At 45.0% G+C, this 26,662-nt stretch overlaps 1 protein-coding gene across 2 annotated transcripts in view; it reads right to left on the bottom strand.

Moving 5' to 3' along the window:
* Positions 1 to 15,907, bottom strand: part of LOC124042085 (myosin light chain kinase, smooth muscle-like) — an 86,569-nt gene extending 70,662 nt beyond the window's left edge. For both annotated transcript variants that reach the window (XM_046360413.1, XM_046360421.1), the window contains exons 1-2: positions 15,716 to 15,907; positions 1,825 to 1,970 (exon numbers count right to left, since the gene is read on the bottom strand). In XM_046360413.1, the coding sequence (XP_046216369.1) occupies positions 1,825 to 1,853 (29 nt within the window). In that variant the 5' untranslated portion in view covers positions 1,854 to 1,970; positions 15,716 to 15,907. The remainder of the gene's footprint in view (positions 1 to 1,824; positions 1,971 to 15,715) is intronic.
* Positions 15,908 to 26,662: the final 10,755 nt, after the last annotated feature.

Raw genomic sequence — 26,662 nt, 5'->3', positions numbered from 1 at the left:
CAGCACGGTCCGAATCTGGAAGCAAATTCAAGTCTATTTTGACCTTACACCAATATCATTCCTGCTTCCTGTTGCCAGAAATCCCTCCTTTGCCCCCTCTAACACCTTAGAGCAATGGGGAGAACTAGAGATCAATACCATAGGGGATCTATATATAAATTCAGCAAAAACGTTTGTCCCTATTTCTTCAGGACCCTGTCTTTCAAAGATAATTTGTAAAAATCCAAATGACTTTACAGATCTTGATTGTATAGGGTTTAAACACCGTTCCCCATGCTTGTTCAATTAACCATAAACAATTAATGAACATACACCTGTGGATGGTCGTTAAGACACTAACAGCCTACAGACGGTAGGCAATTAAGGTCACAGTTATGAAAACCTAGGACACTAAAGAGGCCTTTCTACTGACTCTGAAAAACACCAAAAGAAAGATGCCCAGGGTCCCTGCTCATCTACGTGAACGTGCCTTAGGCATGATGCAAGGAGGCATGAGGACTGCAGATGTGGCCAGGGCACTAAATTACAATGTCCGTAATGTGAGACGCCTAAGACAGCGCTACAAGGAGACAGGACGGACAGCTGATCATCCTCACAGTGGCAGACCACATGTAACAACACCTGCACAGGATCGGTACATCCAAACATCACACCTGTGGGACAGGTGCAGGATGGCAACAACTGACCAAGTTACACCAGGAACGCACAATCCCTCCATCAGTGCTCAGACTGTCCGCAATAGGCTGAGAGATGCTGAACTGAGGACTTGTAGGCCTGTTGTAAGGCAGGTCCTCACCAGACATCACCGGCAACAACGTTGCCTATGGGCACAAACCCACCGTTGCTGGACCAGACAGGACTGGCAAAAAGTGTTCACTGACGAGTCGCGATTTTGTCTCACCAGGGGTGATGGTCGGATTCACGTTTGTCATTGAAGGAATGAACGTTACACCGAGGCCTGTACTCTGGAGCGGGATCGATTTGGAGGTGGAGGGTGCGTCATGTTTGGGGCGGAGTGTCACAGCATCATCGGACTGAGATTGTTGTTGTTATTGCAGCCAATCTCAATGCTGTGAATTACAGGGAAGACATCCTCCTCCCTCATGTGGTACCCTTCCTGCAGGCTCATCCTGACATGACCCTCCAGCATGACAATGCCACCAGCCATACTGCTCGTTCTGTGCGTGATTTCCTGCAAGACAGGAATGTCAGAGTTCTGCCCACAGCCTGCGAAGAGCCCAGATCTCAATCCCATTGAGCACGTCTGGGACGTGTTGGATCGGAGGGTGAGGGCTAGGGCCATTCCCCCCAGAAATGTCTGGGAAATTGCAGGTGCCTTGGCGGAAGAGTGGGGTAACATCTCACATCAATAACTGTCAAATCTGGTGCAGTCCATGAGGAGGAGATGCACTGCAGTACTAATGACTTATGATTTTGACCGCCCCTTTGTTCAGGGACACATTCCATTTCTGTTAGTCACATGTCTGTGGAACTTGTTCAGTTTATGTCTCAGTTGTTGAATCTTATGTTCATAAAAATATTTACATGTTAAGTTTGCTGAAAGTAAATGCAGTTGACAGTGGGAGGACGTTTATTTTTTGCCGAGTTTATAAAGATGCCATTTCTGCCCTGCAGTGGACAGACAATGACAGATTTCAATGATTACATCACCATGCGCCGTGTTGCATTTTACATTCATGTCAACACACACAAAAAAAATGTTTTAAAAAAGGTACATAAAAAAAGGTACATACTTTCTTAATGTTTATTGTATGTGCAACAGAAAGAGGGAGGGTAAACAAAATCAGAGAGAAGCCAACTCACTGTACTCTGTGTTGGGCTGCCTTTGCCATAGGAGGGGCAGTGGAGGACCAAGGCCTGCCTCTGTTTAGGAATCCTGATGCTTGCTCGTCGGAGGAATCACCACTGGCTACCCCTGGGGCTGGGTTTGTGAGCGTCCCTCCTTTCTCCTGTTTGCATGGATAAAATTAGTTAAGGTAGGAACACATTTGTCTAAGGACAAACAGAGCTGCACATCTTCACATGGATTGAGAGTGATTGGTTCATTTGTTTATTGATTGAATTGATAAGTATAAAGTTGCTCCAGCCTGATTTTTTTTTTAAATGACCGATGATAAAACACAATAAATGGCGTCCGATTTCCAATTTTGTCCTCTTTTTCCTTTTGATTCTCAAAAGTCCATATTATTTTACTCTATTTAGCCTGTCAAATGATGGCTTACTTCCAAAAGAAGTCTGAATCTTTGTTCAACTAACACAACATCACGTTAAACACATCTATCAAGGAAGAACACATGGTCTCGATTAAAAGTTACTTTGTTTTATTCATTAGCTTCTCTTCAGTTGGAAATCCACACGAGGAGAAACTGATGCAAACAAAATTGGTGTATAACCTCAGGTGGAATCTAAACATGTGCTTGGTGAGGACTAGAGAATGAAAACAGTTGTGTTGCTTGTATTGACTTTCCATCAGCCACAGGAATTAACATAAATGGTTCCTGTCTGAGAAAACATTTAATTGACAGGATGTGCAAGGCCTATAATAACCAACAAAGTCCCTTTTTGCTGTATAAACCATCAAGACAGGGAAAAAAACAACTGTTAGTTGTTATTCTGTACACAAATTCGACAAACAGTTCCCTCTAAGCATAGCACGAACATCAAAAGGTTGCCCTTAACTACAGAACTGTTGTTTTTCTGAATGCATTCTTCTACCCGTGTCACAAATGATCCATGGGCTCTGGTCAAAAGTAGTGTACTATATAGGGAATAGGGTGCCATTTGGGATGCATGTTCTGTAATCCATCATCAGGATGCCATGTTGCTTGCCATCTATGAAATAACATTGGGCCACTATCAGCAAAAACACAGCCAGACCTGTGTTTCATTAATTATTTATTGGAACACCAAGATAGGCACATTGGTGCTTTATCAGTGGACACATTGCAGAATGTATATTCAGTTTATTTGAGCTATGATGTTTTGCATGGCCCAGAGTCAGTCATGCTTCATACCTCACATTCGACATGGTCAAAGTAAGGTTCATACCCTTTAAAAACCAATATCAATAAAAAGAACCACGGCATAATAAAAAGCAGGCAAATAAAAATGCTTGCAATAGCTGATAGAAGACAAACCACTAAAAATGTATCACTGTTATTGCAAACCCACATAAACATGGCTATTTCCATACATAGGACTATTTAACTGTGTTAACCCTTAACAACATGGGCCCAGGAGGCCCACAGGAATATTGGTTCCATCCAAAGTACTCCAATACCAATGCTCCTTTCATCTAAGAGTTAAGTCACATATGCATACCTGGAATACCTGGCTGGGAGAGATGTACTCTGACAATTTGGGGGACCGTTGCTAGCAATAAGCAAACACTTTTACATGGCCTTGGGGTCATTCACCTTCACTCGAGGCCATTAGGATGAGATAACCCACAGCACATAAGGTATACACATTCCAAAGTATACCCTATTCCCTATGTAGTGCACTACTTTTGACCAGGCTCTGGGCAAAAGTAGAGCACTATATAGGGAATAGGGTGCCATTTGGGACGAACAATGAATCACCAGAATGACAAACCGGTGTACAACACGGAGGGGACTGCAGTTAAATACAAAGGACATAATGAAAGGAGAATGATGGGGCCAAACTGGATAACGTGTGTAATGAACACAATGTCTAATCTTACTCAGAGTAGTCACACTTGGAGCTTTTGGTAAATGTGACACACTGTTGACTGACAGCTGGGGGAAACATGAGTTAATAAAAAATATAAAAATAAAAATGAACACCAAATAAATAAAAACTGGGTCCATGATGTACATGGACAATACTACTGATTGTCAATAGCATCAGGAAGCTCATAGGACAGGACTGTGATAAGGCTAGTAACAACCCAGTAACCCACACCTCTCAACAAAGTACATCCCAAATGGCACCCTATTCCCAATATAGTGCACTACCTTTGACCAGGGCCCATGCCTCATAACAGTTTCAGTTGCCAACTGTAACTGTAGCTGAGTCATGTCATATCAAACCGTAATAATAAGTTTGTTTTCCATAAATCTGTACTGTACTTATGTTTATCCCGTGTGTAACTGTTTTTTGTCGCACTGCTTTGCTTTATCTTGGCAAGGTCGCAGTTGTAAATGAGAACTTGTTTTCAACTGGCATACCTGGTTAAATAAAAGGTGAAATAATGTGTTGGTTTTTATCCACATGGGAAGATTCCAGATTTCCTGCTTATTCCCTCCTGATTTCAGGATTCTTACAAATGGGATTTCTGGAAAACCTGGGAATTTTACATAACCTACTGTAACACCAACCAGCTCCATTGTTTGCCTGTAGTCAGTGTCTGGACAGGGAAAAGTGCTGACCTAAAACTTCTGCTCCTACTCAAGACAGTCCTTAGGTTCTGGATGCCCAATAAAATAGCGTGAAGAGTGAAGATTACTATTAGTGTTACAGTATTAACTGGACTTCCTGTTCAATCACCTGTGTTTCATTACTTATGGCACTACTCATGTCCAACTGATTATGGATCAAGCTCATTAAGAAGAAATTCAACAGGGGCCTCCTGAGTGGCGCAGCGGTCTAACATGCTGACCAGACCGGACACGTCGCGTGCCTGTCTTAAAATAAATGTAGAAATCCATGCTATTCAATTATTGCGCATGCGCCAATGAGCGTCTGCGATGCCAAGGGGTAAAATAGAAGTCATTCCTATTTCAGATGCAAATCCTGCCTCTCCCATCTCCTCATTGGTTTATAGAAGCAGGTACCCATGTGCCATCTCCTCATTGGTTATACCCACGTGGGTGATTGAAATATTTTTTTGGGCCGGTCGTCGTGGTTATACTATGAAAGTGTAGATGCCAATCATCATATAAGTTCAAAGATGAAAAGGCCTGGAACGAGGAGAGATGACTAGAAACGATTCAGTTGGCCGTTTTATGTGTGGATTAATTGTCAGAGTAGAGGACCTTGTGCATTTCAGGTAAAATAACAACTCAATGTTTATATCCCAGGACAAATTAACTAGCAACAGCAAGCTAGCTAAATAGGACAAATTAGCTAGCAAGTGCAAGCTAACTAGCTAAATTGCCATACATGTTTAATGCTTTTCGACCTGTCCCCAAATTAATGTCATTGGTTCAGTTTGTTTTGATATTTTAACCTGCGTGTCGTGATCACGTTTGGTGTAGGGGGACAAAAGAAATGTTTGCACAATAGCACACACGCGCAGCCGGTTTGGGTTCCATGTTAGGCACTGCTTCCCAAGGCGAGCTGTGTTACTACGGATCCTGGTTCGATACCGGGCTGTGTCGCAGCCCGGTATCCATAAGACCCATGAGGCGACGCACATTCAGCCCAATGTCGTCCAGGTTAGGGGAGGGTTTAACCGGCTGGGTTGTCCTTGTATCATCGAGCTCTAGCATCTCCTGTGTCGGGCCGGGCGCATGCACGCTGACACTGTCACCAGGTGTACGGTGTTTCCTCCGACACATTGGTTCAGCTGCCTACCGGGTTAAGTGTGCATTGTGTCAAGAAGCAGTGCGGCTTGGCAGGGTTGTTTCGGAGGACGCACAGCTCTCGAGCTTCGCCTCACGAGTCTGTAGGGAGTTGCAGCGATGGGAAAAGACTGGAACTACCAACGGGATGACGAAATTTGAGAAAACGGGGTAAAAACAAAAAACACAAATAAAATCCTACAACTCTAAAATCCCAAGAATAGAAGACTAGAAAATTAATAGAAATCGTTTTCATTATAAACGGTCATTGTCGTTGTTCATGCTGGTAAAGGAAATCAAATCCATTAGAATATATAATGGTTTTAGAATGCGTCAGAGGCGGCAAAGTCGGGATGACTTACATCAGGCACTTCAATCCAATTAGATATTACGAAATTGGGGAGAAAAGGGGGGTAAAATGCTATACATCTAGCTATATACCATTCAAAAGTTTGGGGTCACTTATAAATGTCCTTGTTATTGAAAGAAAAGCTTATTTTTTTTGTCCATCAAATTAATTAGAAATACAGTGTAGACAATGTTAATGTTGTAAATGACGATTATAGCTGGAAACGATTGATATTTAATGGAATATCTACATATGCGTACCGAGGACCATTATCAGCAACCATCACTGCTGTGTTGCAATGGCACGTTGTGTTAGGTAATCCAAGTTTAAAGTCTAATTGATCATTACAAAACCATTTTGCAATTATGTTAGCACAGCTGAAACTGTTGTCCTGATTAAAGCAGCAATAAAATTGTCCTTTAGACTAGTATCTGGAGCATCAGCATTTGTGGGTTCAATTACAGGCTCAAAATGGACAGAAACAAAGAATGTTCTGAAACTCGTCAGTCTATTCTTGTTTTGAGAAAGAAAGGGTATTCCATGCGAGAAATTTCCAAGAAACTGAATATTTCATACAACGCTGTGTACTACTCCCTTCACAGAACAGCGCAAACTGGCCCTAACCAGAACAGCAAGAGGAGAGGGAGGCCCCGGTGCACAACTGAGCAAGAGGACAAGTACATTAGCGTCTAGTTTGAGAAACAGTTGCCTCACAAGTCCTCAACTGGCAGCTTCATTAAATAGTTCCCGCAAAACACCAGTCTCAACGTGGACTTCGTGGCCAACGTGAGTAAGACATGTAAGTGCGTTAACCCTCGCAAGGCTGCCCGCCCAGACTGCATCCCTAGTCGAGTCCTCAGAGCATGAGCAGACGAGCTGGCTGGAGTGTTTACGGACACTTGTCCCCACTTGCTTCAAAATGTCCACCATTGCTTTCTTGGGTTCAGAAACAAAGGTAGCTTAACTAACGAATATCACCCCGTAGCACTCAATTCTGTCATCATTAAGTGCTTTGAGAGGTTAGTTGAGGATCCAATCACCTCCACATTACCGGATACCCTAGACCCACTTCAATTCCACAGATCGCACTTCAGATCCAGACGACGCAATCGCCATTGCACCGCCCTATCCCATCTGGACAAGAGGAATACCCATGTAAGAATTCTGTTCAATTGACTATGGCTCAGCATTCAACACCATAGTACTCCCCAAGCTCATCATTAAACTCAGGGCCCTGGGTCTGAACTCACACCCTGTGCAATTAGGTCCTGGACTTCCTGACAGGCCACTCCCCAGGTGGTGAAGGAAGGAAACACCACCACTACGTATCCTCAATACAGGGGCCCAACAAAGGGGCATGCTCAACCCTCTCCTGTACTCCCACGCCTGCTTTGCCACACACGCCTCCAATTCAAATCATAAAGTTTGCTGACGACACAACAGTAGTAGGCCTGATTATCAACAATTACGAAACATCCTACAGCAAAGTGGTGAGGGCCCTGGCAGAGTGGTGCCAGGAAAATAACCTCTCAAAACGAAGAAGCTGATTGTCGACTTCCGGAGACAGCAGAGGGAGCTCGCCTCCATCCACATCTACTGGACCGCAGTGGAGAAGGTGAAAAGCTTCAAGTTCCTTGGCGTAAACATTAATGATAATCTGAAATGGTCCACCCACACAGACATTGAGATGAAGGCGCAACAGCACCTCTTCAACCTCAGGAGGCTGAAGAAATTTGGCTTGGCCCCCAAGACCCTAACAAACTTTTACAGATGCACAATTGAGAGCATCCTGTCGGGCAGCATCATTGCCTGGTATTGCAACTGCACTTCTCACAACCGCAGGGCTCTCCAGAGGGTGGTGCGGTCTGCCCAACACATCACCGGGGACACATCGCCTGCCCTCCAGGACACTTAACCACACAATTACACAGGAAGGAAAAAAAGGACAACCACCTGAGGCACGGCCAGTTCACCCCGCTACCATCCAGAAGGTGAGGTTAGTACAGGTGCATTAAAGCTGGGACTGAGAGACTGAAAAACAGCTTCTATCTCAAGGCCATCAGACTTAAATAGCCATCACTAGCCAGCAACCAATCAGTTAATCAAAAATGCAACTTAGAGGCTTCTGCCCTATGTACAGACATGGAATCACTGGTCAATTTTATAATGTTTACATGCAGTTTCTCATTTCATGCATCTATTCTGTATTCTAGTCAATGCCACTCCGACATTGCTCGTCCTAATATATAGATTTCTTGAATCCATTATTTTACTTTTAGATGTGTGTATTGTTAGATACTAGTGCACTTTTGGAGCTAGGAACAGAAGCATTCCGCTACACTCGCAATAACATCTGCTAAATATGTGTATGTGATTCGATTGGACTTGTCACTCAAAGGCAATAAATGAAAGGCCCTCACGCCTGGCCTCAGAACCATAGAAAACATTGTATACGTTACGTATTTCTGAGCACCTCTAATGGTCTAGTTTCGTTTGTCTGAAGTAGAATGGTTGGTCGGGAGGAGTAATCGGTCACCGTCTAGCAATCAAACAGGTTGCATGTTTGAATCAAGGACAATTGCAGCATTTTAACTAACATTCCTCTAACTCTTATTCTAAACGTAACCTTGCGGCGCGGGTTAGGGCAGAGGGCTGGGCACTGCGGGCTTTAAGGTGCAATATGCAGAATTCACTCCGTCATTTCCTGATTGCTTAAATTTCAGTAGTTCGCCCAATTTCTGTTTGTGTGACAAAACAGGCAGTCATTGTGTGGAGAATCATGGTACCATCTAAACCACTGAAATATATTTTCTATAACCAAAAATAGTATTTTCAGCTGGTGTACAAAAGACGCAAAATCGAAACCTAATAACGGCAAAACATAAGAAATGGTGTACATAGTACAGATCTACCGCGCCTTAGGCTTGGGTTACACGAAGTAACACTCACGCCATTTTATTTCCAGTTGCAAGTGACATCTCAAGCAATTTTGCTGTTACATGAAGAAACTCAAACCCAAATTGCATGCAACGGCCAATCAAATTGAAGCTGCTTGTTTGAGAATTCAGAACCCACCGCATGTCATCTGCTGGATTACATCTTGGTTTCACAAATTATTTGTTTCTCCAACGTTTGGTTATTGTAACAGCAAGGATACAGACCTGTAGCCTGTATAATTTAGCTAGCTAGCCAAAATGACATTGCAAAACACCAACATAGCTAGCTAGGAACGTGCTAACCAAGCTAGCAACGAACTAAGATAGCTAGCACAGTTCATGTTGGAAAATTTCAGTTGAAACTGTTCAGTGAGAGGTTTAGGATCACCTCAAAATTAGTTATTGATTGCTAAACCATATACATAAACCATGACGCCAATAATGTTTATACCAATGTGCTCGTCTGTTCTGTCAGCCCTGATTCCAGGCTGCGCAGCACTGACGGCTGTGTTGACATGACAACTGGGTCGGAATTCCGAACCTTCGAATGGATCATGTGACATGTTTGTTTTGATAGGTTGTTACTTACAATTAGTTTCGCAAAGTTTCAAAGTTTCAACTGGATACAACCAAGTTGAAAATTAGTTGCAGGGGGGGGGTTTTCCGAAGCAATTAAGCAACTCCGTTGTAAAGCCACTAAAAATTGCCTGCAGGTTTCGTCGTGTAACATACGCCGAATACAAGTGTAGACCTTACCGTGAAATACTTACAAGCCATTAACCAACAGTGCAATTCAATAAGATAGTTAAGAAAATATTTACCAAATGTTTCAAATAAAAAAAATCTAACAATAACGAGGCTATATACTGAGTCACAGGGGGTACTGAGTCAGTGTGTGGGGGTGCAGGTTAGTTGAAGTAATTTGAACACGTAGGTAGGGGTGAAGTGACTATGCATTGGGTGGGTGGGTGGGGGGGGGTGAATAATGAACTGTATTCTCACAAAGGGTTTCTTTTTGTCTTGGTGGGAAAGTTCAGTGTAGAATGTGATTAAGATTGCATCATCCGTGGATCTGTTGGTGCGGTATGCGAATTGGAGTGGGTCTATGGTATCCGGGAGGATGCTGTTGATGTGAGCCATGACCAGCCTTTCAAGCACTTAATGGCTACCGACTAGAGTGCTACGGGGTGGTTATCATTTAGGCAGGTTACCATCGTTTCCTTGGGCACAGGGACTATGGTGGTCTGCTTGAAACATGTAGGTATTACAGACTCATTAAGGGAGAGTTTGAAAAAGTAAGTGAAGACACTTGCCAGTTGGTCCGCGCATGCTTTGAGTACAAGTCCTGGTAATCCATCTGGCCTCACAGCTTTGTGAATGTTGACCTGTTAAAAGGTCATCCAGAACAGCTGGTTCTCTCGTGCACGCTTCAGTGTTGCATGCCTCGAAGCGAGCATAAAAAAAGGCATTTAGCTCTTCTGGTAGGCTCGCGACACTAGGCAGATCACATTTGACTTTCCCTTTGTAGTCCGTAATAGTTTTCAAGCCCTGCCACATCCGTTGAGCGTCAGAGCCGGTGAAGTAGGATTCAATCGTAATCCTGTATAGACGCTTTGCCTGTTTGATGGTTCATCGGAAGGCATAGCAGGATTTCTAATAAGTGCCCGGATTTCAAGGAGTCCCACTCCTTGAAAGTGACAGCCCGAGCCTTTAGCTCAATATGGATGTTGCCATGGATTACAGGCTTCTGGTTGGGATATGTACGTACGGTCGCTGTGGGGACGAGTGATCGGATGAAGATGGAGGACTTCAACTAGCTTTGTGTCTCACGGATGATGCTTTGTCCTGTTTGTTGTTGCTTAGCCCGGAGGACAGACATGATTATGGGGTGTTAGTTGGAACAATGAGGCACTTTGGACACTACTTACAACCCGAGCTGCTGGGCTCCAAACTGAGTAGTAGATACAGGGGAGCCGCTACGGGTGTTCGCTAATGACATTGAATGCATCATTCAGCAGGCATGCGCTCACATGCCCCCTCCGTGCAGAGCGAGCTGGCACGTGACCAGTTCATGCTCTACTACGAAGCTGCACACACAGACCCAGCTAACTCATCCCAAGTCATTACAGAAGCAAACAGTGGGGGCGTTTGGAGATACACCCACTGTGCGGGCTGTGGTGCAGAGCCTGGAAAGCCTGTATGGGTGACTGAAATGACTAAACTAATTTGTGCGATATCGCCACAGACCGCATGCAACACACCCCGGCCCCATGGTCTGCTGGGGGTGTGGTGAGCCAGGAATTGCCCTATGTCCCCCAGAGCCCAGGGAAAGGGCTTGGGGTCCACAAAGACAGGGCAGGGAGGACCCCTGGCTCTCTTTACCAACCCCCATTATCATCAGGACGGGGGAGAAAGGTTCCACTTCCCTCAAAAGCAGACAACTGCAAGCAGATGTAGCCTGCATTGTCGGTGGGCAGGAACTGTGTTGGGGACTTTTGTTACATCCCTGTCAAGGGGGTGCCCTGAGTCCACAGTAACCCCGGTGAAGTCAGACGTACCAGGTTGGACTCAGTTTCAGCCCGCACGGTCACAGGTGAGCTGGTACCCATGAAAGGGTAGGGGGCAGGACAGTGCATCATCCTGTGCGGGTAGCAGCTGTACAGTACCCATGTACCCTGGGGTTGGACTTTCTTAGGAGCACAGGCTTCCAGCTAGGCCTAGACAGGGGCACACTAGCTTCCAGGGAGGGCCTGCAGTCACCAAATACTCATGGCTGCCCTGCCCATCCCCCACATCTGTGTGAGACCTTCCCCCAGCTGCACACTATAGCTAAGCCCCCACAGCTTAGTGTGACATTCCCCCAGCTACCTCAATGACACCTCCCCCTAGCCCAGCTACTCAAGATAGGAGAGGACACTTGGCAGTGAAGGAGATATGGGAAAAGAACTGATGGTCTTAACTCATAGCAGATGGAACATCTGTGACAGTCATTGTTCATGTTCTGAACAATGCTCTGAGGATAAGGTGGGTCAGACCCACATGAGACCGACACAGGCAACGCTCTGCCCATCAAGGTGCATCCCTGCTGTACCTGCATGGCACGCCAGGAGAGGACTTCATTGAGCCCTCAGACAGCCCCAGGGCTGGTTCCTTAAAAGGGGGGTAAGCTGAGGTTCTGTGCAGAAGAACAGGCGGCTGAATGAAGTAACCGGGAAGCATTCATACCCCCCTACCATGCGTCAATGAGTCGCTTGATCTGGACCTCTGCAGCAGCTACTGGCAGGTGCCCTTATCTCCAGGGGCCAGAGCCAAGAGGGCAGAGGTCACTGGCAGTTCAAGGGCCTTTGCAACGCACCAGCTACTTTTGAGAGGTTAATGGACAGGATGCTGGACGGCATCTCCACCAAAGGAGTGTGTGGTCTACCTCGATGACATCCTTGCCCACGGCAGCTCCTTCCAGTCTGCCCTGGGAGTGCTACGGCATGTGGTGGAGTGCCACTTCATGAGGAGAGAGGTTCTCTTTCTTGGAGCACAAAGTGTGGATGGGGGGGGGGGGTATCAGCACCATGGAGAACAAAGTGGGGGCTGTCTGAGACTGGCCTACCCCCATTGACCAGCAGCACTACAGGAGGTTTGTACAGGGCTGCTCCAGTTTCGCCGGTCCCCTAAACCGCCTGCTGCCGACAAGGCCTTGATATGGACAATGGAGTGCCAGGAGGACTTCAACACCCTTCAGCGTGCACTGATCGAGGCCTCCATGCTCGCCCCCCACAAGCAATGTGGGTATGGGTGGGGTGCTGGCCTAGGTGGGGCCAGAGGGGGGAGAAAGTGGTGACTGACTTTCAGCAAGACATTCAACAAACATGAGTGCCGCTACTGTGTCACTTCCAAGTATTACCTGGGTGGCCTGCCCTTCATGGTAAGGACTGACCACTCTGCCCTTCATGGTAAGGACTGACCACTCTGCCCTTCATGGTAAGGACTGACCACTCTGCCCTTCATGGTAAGGACTGACCACTCTGCCCTTCATGGTAAGGACTGACCACTCTGCCCTTCATGGTAAGGACTGACCACTCTGCCCTTCATGGTAAGGACTGACCACTCTGCCCTTCATGGTAAGGACTGACCACTCTGCCCTTCATGGTAAGGACTGACCACTCTGCCCTTCATGGTAAGGACTGACCACTCTGCCCTTCATGGTAAGGACTGACCACTCTGCCCTTCATGGTAAGGACTGACCACTCTGCCCTTCATGGTAAGGACTGACCACTCTGCCCTTCATGGTAAGGACTGACCACTCTGCCCTTCATGGTAAGGACTGACCACTCTGCCCTTCATGGTAAGGACTGACCACTGGTAAGGACTGACCACTCTGCCCTTCATGGTAAGGACTGACCACTCTGCCCTTCATGGTAAGGACTGACCACTCTGCCCTTCATGGTAAGGACTGACCACTCTGCCCTTCATGGTATGGTAGGACTGACCACTCTGCCCTTCATGGTAAGGACTGACCACTCTGCCCTTCATGGTAAGGACTGACCACTCTGCCCTTCATGGTAAGGACTGACCACTCTGCCCTTCATGGTAAGGACTGACCACTCTGCCCTCCAGTGCCTCAAGTCTTTCAAAGTGCCAGACAGGAACGTCGCATGCTGGTTGAAGGAGCTTCAGTCATAAGCCACTCCAATGCCACGTCCCACCGGCCGTGTACTGCAGACCGGTTCCACCACTGAGCGGAGAGAGGCCCGTAAGAGAGCTGTGTACGGAGGAGGGGGCCTGTGCCATATTATGTCACGTGCCTGTCTGCTGTGAGCTGCAGGTGGTCAACATGGCTGAATGGCAACGCTCTCACCAAAGGGCTGTGGTAAAAGTTCGGGGCTCTGCGGCTGACTACGGGTGTGCTACAGCAAGCATGGAAAGGGCCAGCTACAGGAGAAGAGAGGTGGCGGTCCCCAAAGCACTGCAAGAGGCTGTGCTCCAGTGCATACATGGATGAGCAGGGACTGGACACTTTGGGGTCACAAAAACTCTGCCGCCTCAGTCAAGGCTTCTACTGGGGGCAGCACAAGAGGGATGTGAAGGACTTTTGCCGCCGCTGTGACAGCTGCACAGCGAGAAAGAGCCCTTTAGGCCGCTCTCACACACAACTCCAACAGCGTCCAGTCGGGGCGCCCATGGAGAGAGTAGGAGTGGATGTAATTGGTCCATTCCCCACCAGACAACCACTGGGTGCTCACGGCCATGGACTACTTTACAAAATGGCCTACGCTCTGCCTGACCAAGAGGAAGATCGTGGACGCCCTCACAGCAGTTACGTTCAGCAAGTTTGGCGCTGCAGAGTCCATTCACAATCAGAAACTTTGAGTGCTGCGTGTTAGCCACCATGTGTGAGCAGCTGGATATTCTCAAGATCCGCACTACTCCACTCACAGGGCAATGGCTTCATGGAGTTCTTCAACAAAACGCTTGCACAGCAGCTGAACATCTCTCTGCCAAACACCAGCATGATTGGGACAATCATCTGCCCCTTGTCCTCATGGCATGCCACTCCACTGTCCAGAACGCTACCTCATGCACACATGCCCTTCGCATGCTGGGGGAGATCCCTGCGGAGATAGCATTTCGACAGCCCCCTGATAGCCCTGCTGTTCCCCCGGGGGTCGGAGTACACTAGGAGACACCTTCCAAAGAACAGACACTCTGCCCCATCACGCCCGTGCAGACAAAGGAGACCTCCGGTTTGCTTCCGAAGACTTTGTGTGTTCCCTTGGAGACGAGGGACTTTGAGGTGGGTGGGGTGGGGGTGTAGCGACCCACATAGACAACTGTGTGTCCCCAAGTTATGTTGTTCCTTTATTGTGGTGCACTTTACCAGTATCCGGTCAACCTGTTGTCTGCCAACCAAAGGAATGCCTGGAATGTTCTGGTGCCAGGTGTCCTTGTGGTTGGTGGAGGGAGGCAGGAGGTCAGGCACTGCAGGTTGAAAGACCATGCTTGCTATTGTTTGCTCTCTTTTTGCATCCTGACAGAGAGTTGGAAGCCTGTTGTTGTTTACTGATTTATTTGGAGTAGGCTAAGGCCAAAACAGCAGCCTGTGAGTTCTGGTTAATAAACCGTTCAATTCGATTACTCGATCCTCTGTTGTGGACACGTATTTAATTATACATGTCTTCCAAGACGCATGATACATTACGTCATCCAATTCGTATTCTATTGCATGACCGGGTAATATGTTTGATATTGTACGACTGCTATTCCATTCATAATCTAACGTAACGTAATATCATACTAAATGGAGTGACATTTAAGTACAGAATAATACAAATTTCCCTGAGAACACCTTGAAATAAAACACCACATGATTTTCGAATCATCTACTGCAAGGTTTATGTGGAATTTGACACTAAAAAGCAAAAAATGAAAAGCTCAACAAGAACTATAGATTGAAAATATTGTGGTAAAGTATTAGGCTATTTGAAATAATTCAGTAGGATAATATCACTAGTAATTTCAGATTCATTTAAAGTAATAAATAGATTTAAAGGTCGATGTATTTGAAAATGGAAATTCATACAAACAATTGTAAAGTCACATCAATAATAGAGTAAGCTAAATCAATAACCTAAAGAGGCAATCATAAAAGTTCTCTATTGTCATGTCGCTCTGGATAAGAGCGTCTGCTAAATGACTTAAATGTAAATGTAATGATCAGAGTTCCTTCATTTGAAACGTTTATGCAATAGCCTACCATGATCAGAGTTCCTTCATTTGAAACGTTTATCCAATAGCCTACCATGATCAGAGCAACCTTTTGTAGGTGCAGTGATATCCCAGAGTTACAGGTAGGCTGAGACAAACATTTTCAATATTTCAGTTGGACTTACCAAAACAGCACGTTGCCAAAATAGCGTCTCGCCAATATGAAGCGCTGCTCCTCTGCTCTAACTTTTCACTCTGATGAGATAAACTTCTCCTAGAACAATTCAGCAGAGAAAATGTATTGCGCTTTCAAAGACAGATGGGTCACTCATCCGTCGGATGTATCGCCGTCTACTTTAGTAAGATCTTGCGGGATTCGTTGCCACTATCAAACTTTTTGGCGTCAATCCTAACATACGTTGTGAGACATTTCATTGGTCGTGCGAGATGGGAAAGGGGGAGGTCTGAAAATCTGCAGATCTATCCCCAAATGTACTGCCTGGTCTGGGTCACACAGCATTTGTAAATTGATGTATGAAATGATGTAACTACATGATGTATTTTGCTCTCAGCTTCTTTCACTATTTATTTGAGGATTAGTTCATAAATTTCAACTGGTAAATTCAAATAGATAACTTACATAGGCTATTCAGGGCTTATTCCACATAGCCTACAAACAGAAAGCCATATTCTGAAATGTAACCAACTTTCAGTCCTTCAGTCCTTACATGAGTAGTATGTGGACACCTGTTCATCGAACATCTCATTCCAAAATCATGGTCATTAATATGGAGTTGGTGCCCCCTTTGCTACTATAACAGCCTCCATTGTTCTGAGATCACTTTCCAATAGATGTTGGAACATTGCTGTGGGGACTTGCTTCCATTCAGCCACGAGAGCATTAGGGAAGTCGGGCACGGATGTTGGGTGATTAGGCTTGGCTCGCAGTTCGCATTCCAAGTCATCCCAAAGGTGTTTGATTGGGTTGAGGTCAGGGCTCTGTGCAGGCCAGTCAAGTTCTTCTGCACCAATCTCGACAAACTATTTCTGCATTTTGTCATGCTGAAACAGGAAAGTGCCTTTCCCAAACTGTTGCCACCAAGTTGGAAGCACAGAATCGTCTAGAATATCATTGTATGTTGTAGCATGAACATTTCCCTTCACTAGAACCAAGGGGCCTAGCTCGAACCATGAAAAACGGCCGCAGACCATTTTTCCTCTTTCACCAAACTTTACAGTTGGCACTATGTATTCAGACAGGTAGAGGTCTCCTGGCATCCGCCAAACACAGATTAGTCTGTCGGACTGCCAGATGGTGATGCGTAATTCATCACACCAGAGAACACATTTCCACTGCTCCAGTGTCCAAAGGCGTCAAGCTTTACATCACTCCAGCCGACGCTTGGCATTGCACGTGGTGATCTTAGGCTTGTGTGCGCTGCTCAGCCATGGAAACCCATTTCATAAAACTCCCGATTAACGGTTATTGTGCTGATGTTGCTCCCAGAGGCAGTTTGGAACTGTTTAGTGAGTGTTGCAACCAGGACAGACACTTTTTACACGCTACGCGCTTCAGTACTCGGTGGTCCCATTCTGTGAGCTTGTGTGGCCTACTACTTCGTGGCTGAGCAGTTGTTGCTCCAGCAGGGCAGAAATTTGATGACCTGACTTGTTGAAAGTTACTGAGCTCTTCAGTAAGGCCATTTTACTGCCAATGTTTGTCTATGGAGATTGCATGGCGGTGTGCCCGATTTTATACACCGGTCAACAACGGGTGTGGTTGTAATGGCCATATCTACTAATTTGAAGGGGTGTCCACATACTTTTGTATATATAGTGACGTATTGATTACCTTGAATACCCAGTTACGAAACTGAAATAGCCTCTCAGGCTTACTTGCATCATTACCTGGACAGGTTGTAATTACTCAAAACAAAAAGGACATTCTAGGGCTGTTTCTCCTCTGCATTTGTCACTGTATTCACTCCACAATCAGTTCAAACACCATAGTTCACAACTATCACCAAGAGCCATTAGGGTTGTCACTAGTTACCACAGCCACAAAGTCGAATTATGGCTAATCCCCACCTATTTCTGCTATTTATTTTCTTAAAATCAGATTTATAACCCAACCCTAACCTTAACCACACTGCTAACCTTATGCCTAGCCTCATTTGACTTTGTGGCTGTGGTAACTAGGGACGAGCAGCCACTGCCTTGACCACCATTTTTGAAAGCCCCATTTAAAGTGTAGTTATTTCTGTGCCGATTAAATATTACTGTGAAAAATACATCTTCTTGGAGCTGAGCTATCGCAAGAGTTGAGGCAGACAGTTGTAACATGTGGAATGGTCATTTAGTCCGTGTGGGATTCAAGTAAGAGGCTGAATAGTGAAAACACCTGCCACGTCTTCTGGCTGTTACAGAACCCAGTGAAATGCATTTCTTGACTTGCAGCTGATTTCACAGCCTGTCAACACTCAGTGATGGCAGTGCTATGTAGAAAACACAGGAAGCAAAAAGATGTCAGTGGGCTGGATGTAAGAAACAGCCCATATGCAAGAAACAAAAGAGCTTGAGAGAAAGTATCAATATAACTTGTGATTTGATGATAATATGATGGGGTTTCTTAGGTTTATGCAAAGGACGCATGGCGTTCATTTAGTATGGTCAGCGATTTGATCAAATAACACACATTGGAAGCTCTATAAGTCAAACTGCAAAATGCAAACTCACCAGAACCTCATCTAACTTTTTTTAACAGTTAACTCATGTTCCAAGTGTGCATTGAGAGGTCAGCATCAGTGTTACATCGGTGCTCTCTAGTGGATATTGTACTATATTGTACTATTACACTTCAGTTTATCAGTACATCAGCATATCAGTGTATTTATTATCTGCAACTGTGTCTTTTCCTACATTCTAATGAACTGTGTTGGTCAAGCAAAGGAGCAATAGTATTTATAACTCTGGATGGTTTAGCCACAACAAACGTCATAAAACAACCAGTGTGTTCACAATGTGTTCAGCTTCTATGAAGTAATGTCATATTACATGTAAATATGTTGACTCCCCCCTACCCATTCTAGAAAGAGGCAGGCCTTGCTACTTCAGCATGGGAATCAGATCAAGAGTAGCTAGCCCACCGGAAAGGTAAAAGTAAACATTCTCTGGGAGTGCTGCCTCAAACGAAAACTCCAGACAAAACAATCCTAAACTGTCCGAAACACAGATGTATAGGAAACCCCCCTCTGTGATTTCCTCCACATGCAGTGTTACCCCTGCTCAAGGGAAGGCAGTTTGACATTTACGTTTCAATATGGAGAGTTGGCAAAATCATCTCCTCCTACACGTTAGTTGTGTATCTTAAATCATGCAGTGAAAAACATTTGGTGTGCTTTATTGGAGTGGTCTAGTGTTTCTCACACTCCACACTTTTATTAATTCACCAATTTCCAAATATATTCCACTGGCCTATTAAAAACGACCATAACATTTGAACCAGTATGGAACATTTTATTATGATAATATAACATAAATGCTCATTTTCAAAATGGTCCTGACCTTACCATAACATGTAGGCTACTGTATTGCTCTGGTCCAGGGTGTTAGTATGGCTGCTAACGCTGTTATTAAGGGGCTCAGTGTTAAAAGCTGCGCTAACACCCTGGACCAGAGCTAGCTATTGTATAACCTTGTTGACCTTGACCTTTAGAGGAGTCTGTTTGAAAGGGTGGTGATCTCAGGCGCCACTGATCTGCTTATCTCATTTAGTTGATGGCGTAATTATTTTCTTCCTGTCAGTTTGTGGCTGTATCTCTGTAATTGGCCAACACACTCCACTGATTAAAGCATTCAACCCACTGTGTGGTTTTTAGGAATGTTTTATGGCCTGGTTTTGGCCACAAAATTTTCCAATTGGAGAATGATATTGGCTATGCTGGCAAAACATCAGCTTGTCCTTTGAGGTGAGGTTTTTGGTTCGTAAACTGAAATGTGTAAGGTACTGAGACTTATTTGTGTTAGGACTTTTGGTGGGAATATTGCAGTTGTCCAATTTGTGTCATTTTTGTGGACAGTGATTATGTTGCAAATATGTTGCAAAATCCATAATTGTTTATCCATACAGCATTACAATGTAACCCAAGCCTTCTGGTGCCTATAGCGCCATCTCCTGACGGAAGTTAGAAATTGTCCTACTAAATGATGTGTCCCAGCTGTCCCGTGAGTAGTTCTCTGCTCAATACACGCAACAGCTCTCCCACTCTCCCATAAGGACCTGTGGTCATCTGGCCAATCTCTTTCGAAATATTCATTTTCCTACGTACTATTTTACCTGTGATTTGCAGATACGCTAAATCTACTCTATAAAGGATGATACCTCTTAGGGTGCATGCAGTACGTGCCTTGGCTTCATTTCCCATAACCAGGGTTCAGTAATATACTCTATAGAGCTTGTAATGAAGAGGATCGGAGCATATTAAGCACTCAAAGGAGGTATTTCACTGTCTCTAGATTTTCATGGCTCTGTGATGTATTTTATGAACAGTACAGCTGCTTTCTTCACTTGGTAAAATCTGGCCAAACAATTGAAATCCTAAGGGAAATGTCCACATAGTCATGATCATTCTTCCAAGACAAGGTATAGGCTCCCCCCCATAATACACTCAACTTAAACCTGACTTAGGTTTACGGTGTCCATATTAGGAATTCCTGGATGTTGGATGCTAATCATTTGCTGTGCATTTGTCTCATCCTGTGGGCCTGTGTCTGTGGGTAAAGCATGAGGATCCTGGCAGAACCAGTGCTCAATGCCCTGTTAACAGGCCATAGTCTGATGGCTCCAGGCTGCCTGGCCCACAGCTCACTTAGACTGCAGAACATTCCATGCTCAGGTGACCATGGAAACGGTAGGAGCTGGAACGCACCGAGAAATCAGAGGACCATTTACAATATTATCTCATCTACCCGCATGTATAGCCTAGGCCTAGTAGACAGCATATTCCAATCACGAACACAACACACAAAGGAATCTATCTCTGAAATTACAATTTAGCGAATAAAATTCAACTTAGCATTTGTTGATGACACAAAGGAGATACACAAAGGAGAGTTTCAATTACCATAAGTTAATTGGAGATATAGCTATGGGGCAAAGAAAATACCAAACCAAATCCAACATGGTTTGCCAGAAATCAGATAATCATAAAAATTATATGTAGCTTAGGCTGCATTTACACAGGCAGCCCGATTTTGATCTTTATTTTTCACTAATGAAAAAGAGCTGATGTGAAAAGATCCCATGTGATTGGTTAAAAGACCAATTAGTGAGAAAAAAATATCTGAATTGGACTGCAAACTTTGCAGCCTTACACAGCACACACACACACACACACACACACACACACACACACACACACACACACACACACACACACACACACACACACACACACACACACACACACACACACACACACACACACACACACACACACACACACACACACACATTCAGAGTTGAGCAAGCTTAATAGCCCGAGAAAACTTTGTGTATTGGTGGCCGTGGCGGGGATGACCTAGTTGGTTGAGGAAGGCTGTCACTTCCTGGCATCTGGTAGCCCAGCGGGTCCATCTGTGGGACGACACACTCCCAGTGCACTTTCACATACACACACATGAAAGCATGCAAGCACGCACACACAGAAATATGCATGCGTACTGTAAACACGCGCGCGCACACACTGGCTGTACTACAGAACTCTGCACCATGTGAAAACATTGCTGCTATCATATTGAAGGTTACTTTGGAAAATAAGCCACTTTTGTAGTACTATTGGTATTATTTTCACAAGTATCTGGTAAAATTTCACAACTCAACTCAACTTTAAGCACATTTTCAATACACAATCACACAGTAACTTTTTCATCAAACCTAATCAGTGTTTCATCTAGAAATACCTTTCATTGAAAGTGAAATGCAATGCTCACGATACTTTTTATATGATTCTCTTCTCATTTGTTTAAATACATTTGGCCATCACTTAATCCAACTGCGCTTAATGGTTAATCACCGTTTGGTAAACCTATAGATTTTAAACGGGGTTGTCTACTAAATATGGATTTTGAGTTAAAAAATGTGTGCTTGTAAAAGTATAAACATCTAAAAGACATGTATGAGACATGGTAACCATACATACTGACTACTCGTTATTGTTCATTGATTTCACATTGTGGTAACCACATTTGGTCACCATATACTGCAAAAGGGGATGTGTGAAGAATTGCAATTTTTGTTCAACATGGTGCAGTATAGACAGCAAAGGAGAGAGAGAAATCAAACGGCTCAGAGAGGAGGGCATGGGCCCCATCAGAGAGGTCAAAGAGATGGGCATTGGCCCTGTCAAAGAGGTCAAAGAGGTGGGAAGGGTCCCTGTCAAAGAGGTGGGCATGGGCCCTGTCAAAGAGGTGGGCATGGGCCCTGTCAAAGGGGTCAAAGAGGTGGGAAGGGGCCCTGTCAAAGAGGTGGGCATGGGCCCTGTCAAAGAGGTGGGCATGGGCCCTGTCAAAGGGGTCAAAGAGGTGGGAAGGGGCCCTGTCAAAGAGGTGGGCATGGGCCCTGTCAAAGAGGTGGGCATGGGCCCTGTCAAAGGGGTCAAAGAGGTGGGAAGGGGCCCTGTCAAAGAGGTGGGCATGGGCCCTGTCAAAGAGGTGGGCATGGGCCCTGTCAAAGAGATGGGCATGGGCCCTGTCAAAGAGATGGGCATGGGCCTTGTCAAAGAGATGGGCATGGGCCCGTCAAAGAGATGGGCATGGGCCTTGTCAAAGAGATGGGCAAGGGCCCTGTCAAAGAGATGGGCATGGGCCTTGTCAAAGAGATGGGCATGGGCCCGTCAAAGAGGTGTACATCAGAGAGAGGGAGGCAAACGGCAGGGAACTGTTATGTGTAATGAAGTCTGGGCCATCATCATTGACCATGTGGTAAACAAAAGCCTTACCATGGCAGAGGCAGACGGATTAGTTCAACTCTCAATTTGATCATGAGAACATTTCCCCAAGAAAACCGGTACGTCTGCAGGATATGCACTATGCTTTACCATTACATTTAGAGTCAATGACATATTGTAATGTATGTACATTCACAAAACATGTTACAGTATTCTTGCAGTATGATCTATTGACAGTAGACTCTGTTCTAACCTCAGAATTGACAGAAGACGCCATGGTGGTGGTCGTGTGCTGATCGACCAGCAGGAGGGGGCAGTGGGGGAAATGGGGAGGGCCAGGAATTACATACAGTTGTCCCAAATTAAGCAGGCCATTGAGGTGAACGATGACACCTTGCCAATGTGGCAGCCATTTACCTTTTTGTTGTATTTATTTATTTGCACCAAAGAAAACAAGTGATAGACAACACAGATAAAAACACATTTAAAAAAATGGTGTGCAGGTGTGCTTGGAAGCCCAAGGGTTTATATAAAAAGTAAAACCACACCACAAAAAAATACAAAAATCTAGGCGGTTTGATAAAATAGATAACGAAACCTGCTAATTATAAATGAATTGATCAGTAATCACGTAAAAACTAAAAAAATAATATACACTGCTCAAAAAAATAAAGGGAACACTAAAATAACACATCCAAGTCTGAATGAATTAAATATTCTTATTAAATACTTGTTTCTGTACATAGTTGAATGTGCTGACAACAAAATCACAAAAATTATCAATGGAAATCAAATGTATCAACCCATGAAGGTCTGGATTTGGAGTCACACTCAAAATTAAAGTGAAAAACCACACTACAGGCTGATCCAACTTTGATGTAATGTCCTTAAAACAAGTCAAAATGAGGCTCAGTAGTGTGTGTGGCCTCCACGTGCCTGTATGACCTCCCTACAACGCCTGGGCATGCTCCTGATGAGGTGGCAGATGGTCTCCTGAGGGATCTCCTCCCAGACCTGAACTAAAGCATCCGCCAACTCCTGGACAGTCTGTGGTTCAACGTGGCGTTGGTGGATGGAGCGAGACATGATGTCCCAGATGTGCTCAATTGGATTCAGGTCTGGGGAACGGGCGGGCCAGTCCATAGCATCAATGCCTTCCTCTTGCAGGAACTGATGACACACTCCAGCCACATGAGGTCTAGCATTGTCTTGCATTAGGAGGAACCCAGGGCCAACCACACCAGCATATGGTCTCACAAGGGGTCTGAGGATCTCATCTCGGTACCTAATGGCAGTCAGGCTACCTCTGGTGAGCACATGGAGGGCTGTGCGGCCCCCCAAAGAAATGCCACCCCACACCATGACTGACCCACCGCCAAACCGGTCATGCTGGAGGATGTTGCAGGCAGCAGAACGTTCTCCACGGTGTCTCCAGACTCTGTCACGTCTGTCACATGTGCTCAGTGTGAACCTGCTTTCATCTGTGAAGAGCACAGGGCGCCAGTGGCGAATTTGCCAATCTTGGTGTTCTCTGGCAAATGAAAAACGTCCTGCACGGTGTTGGGCTTTAAGTCCAACCCCCACCTGTGGACGTCAGGCCCTCATACCACCCTCATGGAGTCTGTTTCTGACCGTTTGAGCAGACACATGCACATTTGTGGCCTGCTGGAGGTCATTTTGCAGGGCTCTGGCAGTGCTCCTCCTGCTCCTCCTTGCACAAAGGCGGAGGTAGCGGTCCTGCTGCTGGGTTGTTGCCCTCCTACGGCCTCCTCCACGTCTCCTGATGTACTGGCCTGTCTCCTGGTAGCGCCTCCATGCTCTCGACACTACGCTGACAGACACAGCAAACCTTCTTGCCACAGCTCGCATTGATGTGCCATCCTGGATGAGCGGCACTACCCGAGCCGATCTCATGCTACCACTAGAGTGAAAGCACCGCCAGCATTCAAAAGTGACCAAAACATCAGCCAGGAAGCATAGGAACTGAGAAGTGGTCTGTGGTCACCACCTGCAGAACCACTCCTTTATTGGGGGTGTCTTGCTAATTGCCTATAATTTCCACCTGTTGTCTATTCTATTTGCACAATAGCATGTGAAATTTATTGTCAATCAGTGTTGCTTCCTAAATGGACAGTTTGATTTCACAGACGTGTGATTGACTTGGAGTTACATTGTGTTGTTTAAGTGTTCCCTTTATTTTTTTGAGCAGTGTATATATATATATATATATATATATATATATATATATATATATATATATATATATATATATACACAGTGCCTTGATTGCATACAGGTGGATTGTATTTATATATATACATACATATTTGTTTAAATGTGTGTGTGCATGTGAGAGTTAGGCTATATGGAGGAGATTACTGAGTAGTTTGGTTCATTCAGCTGACCAAGTCTTCGCTTGAAGTTATTGAGGGATGATGATATTTTTGCAATGTGAAGATAAGAATTCCTGAGTATGTTACCTCTGTATCTGATAGAGAATTGACAATGTGAGGTGCGGCAGTGGGAAGGTTATCACAGTGTCTTGTGGTACATTGATGGATGTCAGACTGAACCTGGAAGAATCCATTGAAGGTTTTAGGTAACTGTCTGGGAGGTGTGAGTATTTGTAGATGAAAGTGCAGAATTGGAGTACATTAATGTCATACATAAACAAGATATTGAGTTTCTTAAACAAAGCTGAGGTTATTTTGTATGATAATTAATAAGTGTAGGTAGGAAGCACATGTTCTGGCCCAGACAATATTACATTAAAGACATCAGTGTGGATGACGGATCACCACCTCAAGCTGAACCTCGGCAAGACGGAGCTGCTCTTCCTCCCGGGGAAGGACTGCCCGTTCCATGATCTCGCCATCACGGTTGACAACTCCATTGTGTCCTCCTCCCAGAGCGCTAAGAACCTTGGCGTGATCCTGGACAACACCCTGTCGTTCTCAACTAACATCAAGGCGGTGGCCCGTTCCTGTAGGTTCATGTTCTACAACATCCGCAGAGTACGACCCTGCCTCACAGAGGAAGCGGCGCAGGTCCTAATCCAGGCACTTGTCATCTCCCGTCTGGATTACTGCAACCCTCTGTTGGCTGGGCTCCCTGCCTGTGCCATTAAACCCCTATAACTCATCCAGAACGCTGCAGCCCGTCTGGTGTTCAACCTTCCCAAGTTCTCTCACGTCACCCCGCTCCTCCGCTCTCTCCACTGGCTTCCAGTTGAAGCTCGCATCCGCTACAAGACCATGGTGCTTGCCTACGGAGCTGTGAGGGGAACGGCACCTCAGTACCTCCAGGCTCTGATCAGGCCCTACACCCAAACAAGGGCACTGCGTTCATCCACCTCTGGCCTGCTCTCCTCCCTACCACGGATGAAGTACAGTTCCCGCTCAGCCCAGTCAAAACTGTTCGCTGCTCTGGCCCCCCAATGGTGGAACAAACTCCCTCACGACGCCAGGACAGCGGAGTCAATCACCACCTTCCGGAGACACCTGAAACCCCACCTCTTTAAGGAATACCTAGGATAGGATAAGTAATCCCTCTCACCCCCCCCCCTTTAAGATTTAGATGCACTATTGTAAAGTGACTGTTCCACTGGATGTCATAAGGTGAATGCACCAATTTGTAAGTCGCTCTGGATAAGAGCGTCTGCTAAATGACTTAAATGTTAAAATGTTAAATGTTAATTAAATTAGATATGGGTAAATTAAGCTATGGTCTAAAGTTAGGAAGCAAGCCTGATGAACCAAAGTACTAATCTTTCTGATAGTACCAACAGATTTCATCACTTTGCTTCAGACCAAGTGACCTTGACAGGCCTGCTCAATCTCCCGCCTTTTGAAGAGGCACCAGGTATCTATTAAACACATTTACCTGGTGCCTTTTGAGAGAAACAACAATCAGGTGAAACAACAGCGGGCAGAGTATGTGTCACGTTCTTTGAATGGAGGAGACCAAGGCGCAGCGTGATATGAATACGTTACTTTAATGACGACGAAGAAACACATAAACAAACGTGAATATGAAGCTAAATAATATATTTATATATATATATATATATATATATATATATATATATATATATATATATATATATATATATATATATATATATATATATATTTATTTATATATATATATATTTATATATATATATTTATATATATATCTATGAAT

Source organism: Oncorhynchus gorbuscha, linkage group LG01 (assembly GCF_021184085.1).
Source record: "Oncorhynchus gorbuscha isolate QuinsamMale2020 ecotype Even-year linkage group LG01, OgorEven_v1.0, whole genome shotgun sequence".
Taxonomy (NCBI): Eukaryota; Metazoa; Chordata; class Actinopteri; order Salmoniformes; family Salmonidae; genus Oncorhynchus; species Oncorhynchus gorbuscha.
Note: the sequence above shows the minus strand (reverse complement) of the source record. Positions and strands in the feature narration are given on the sequence as shown.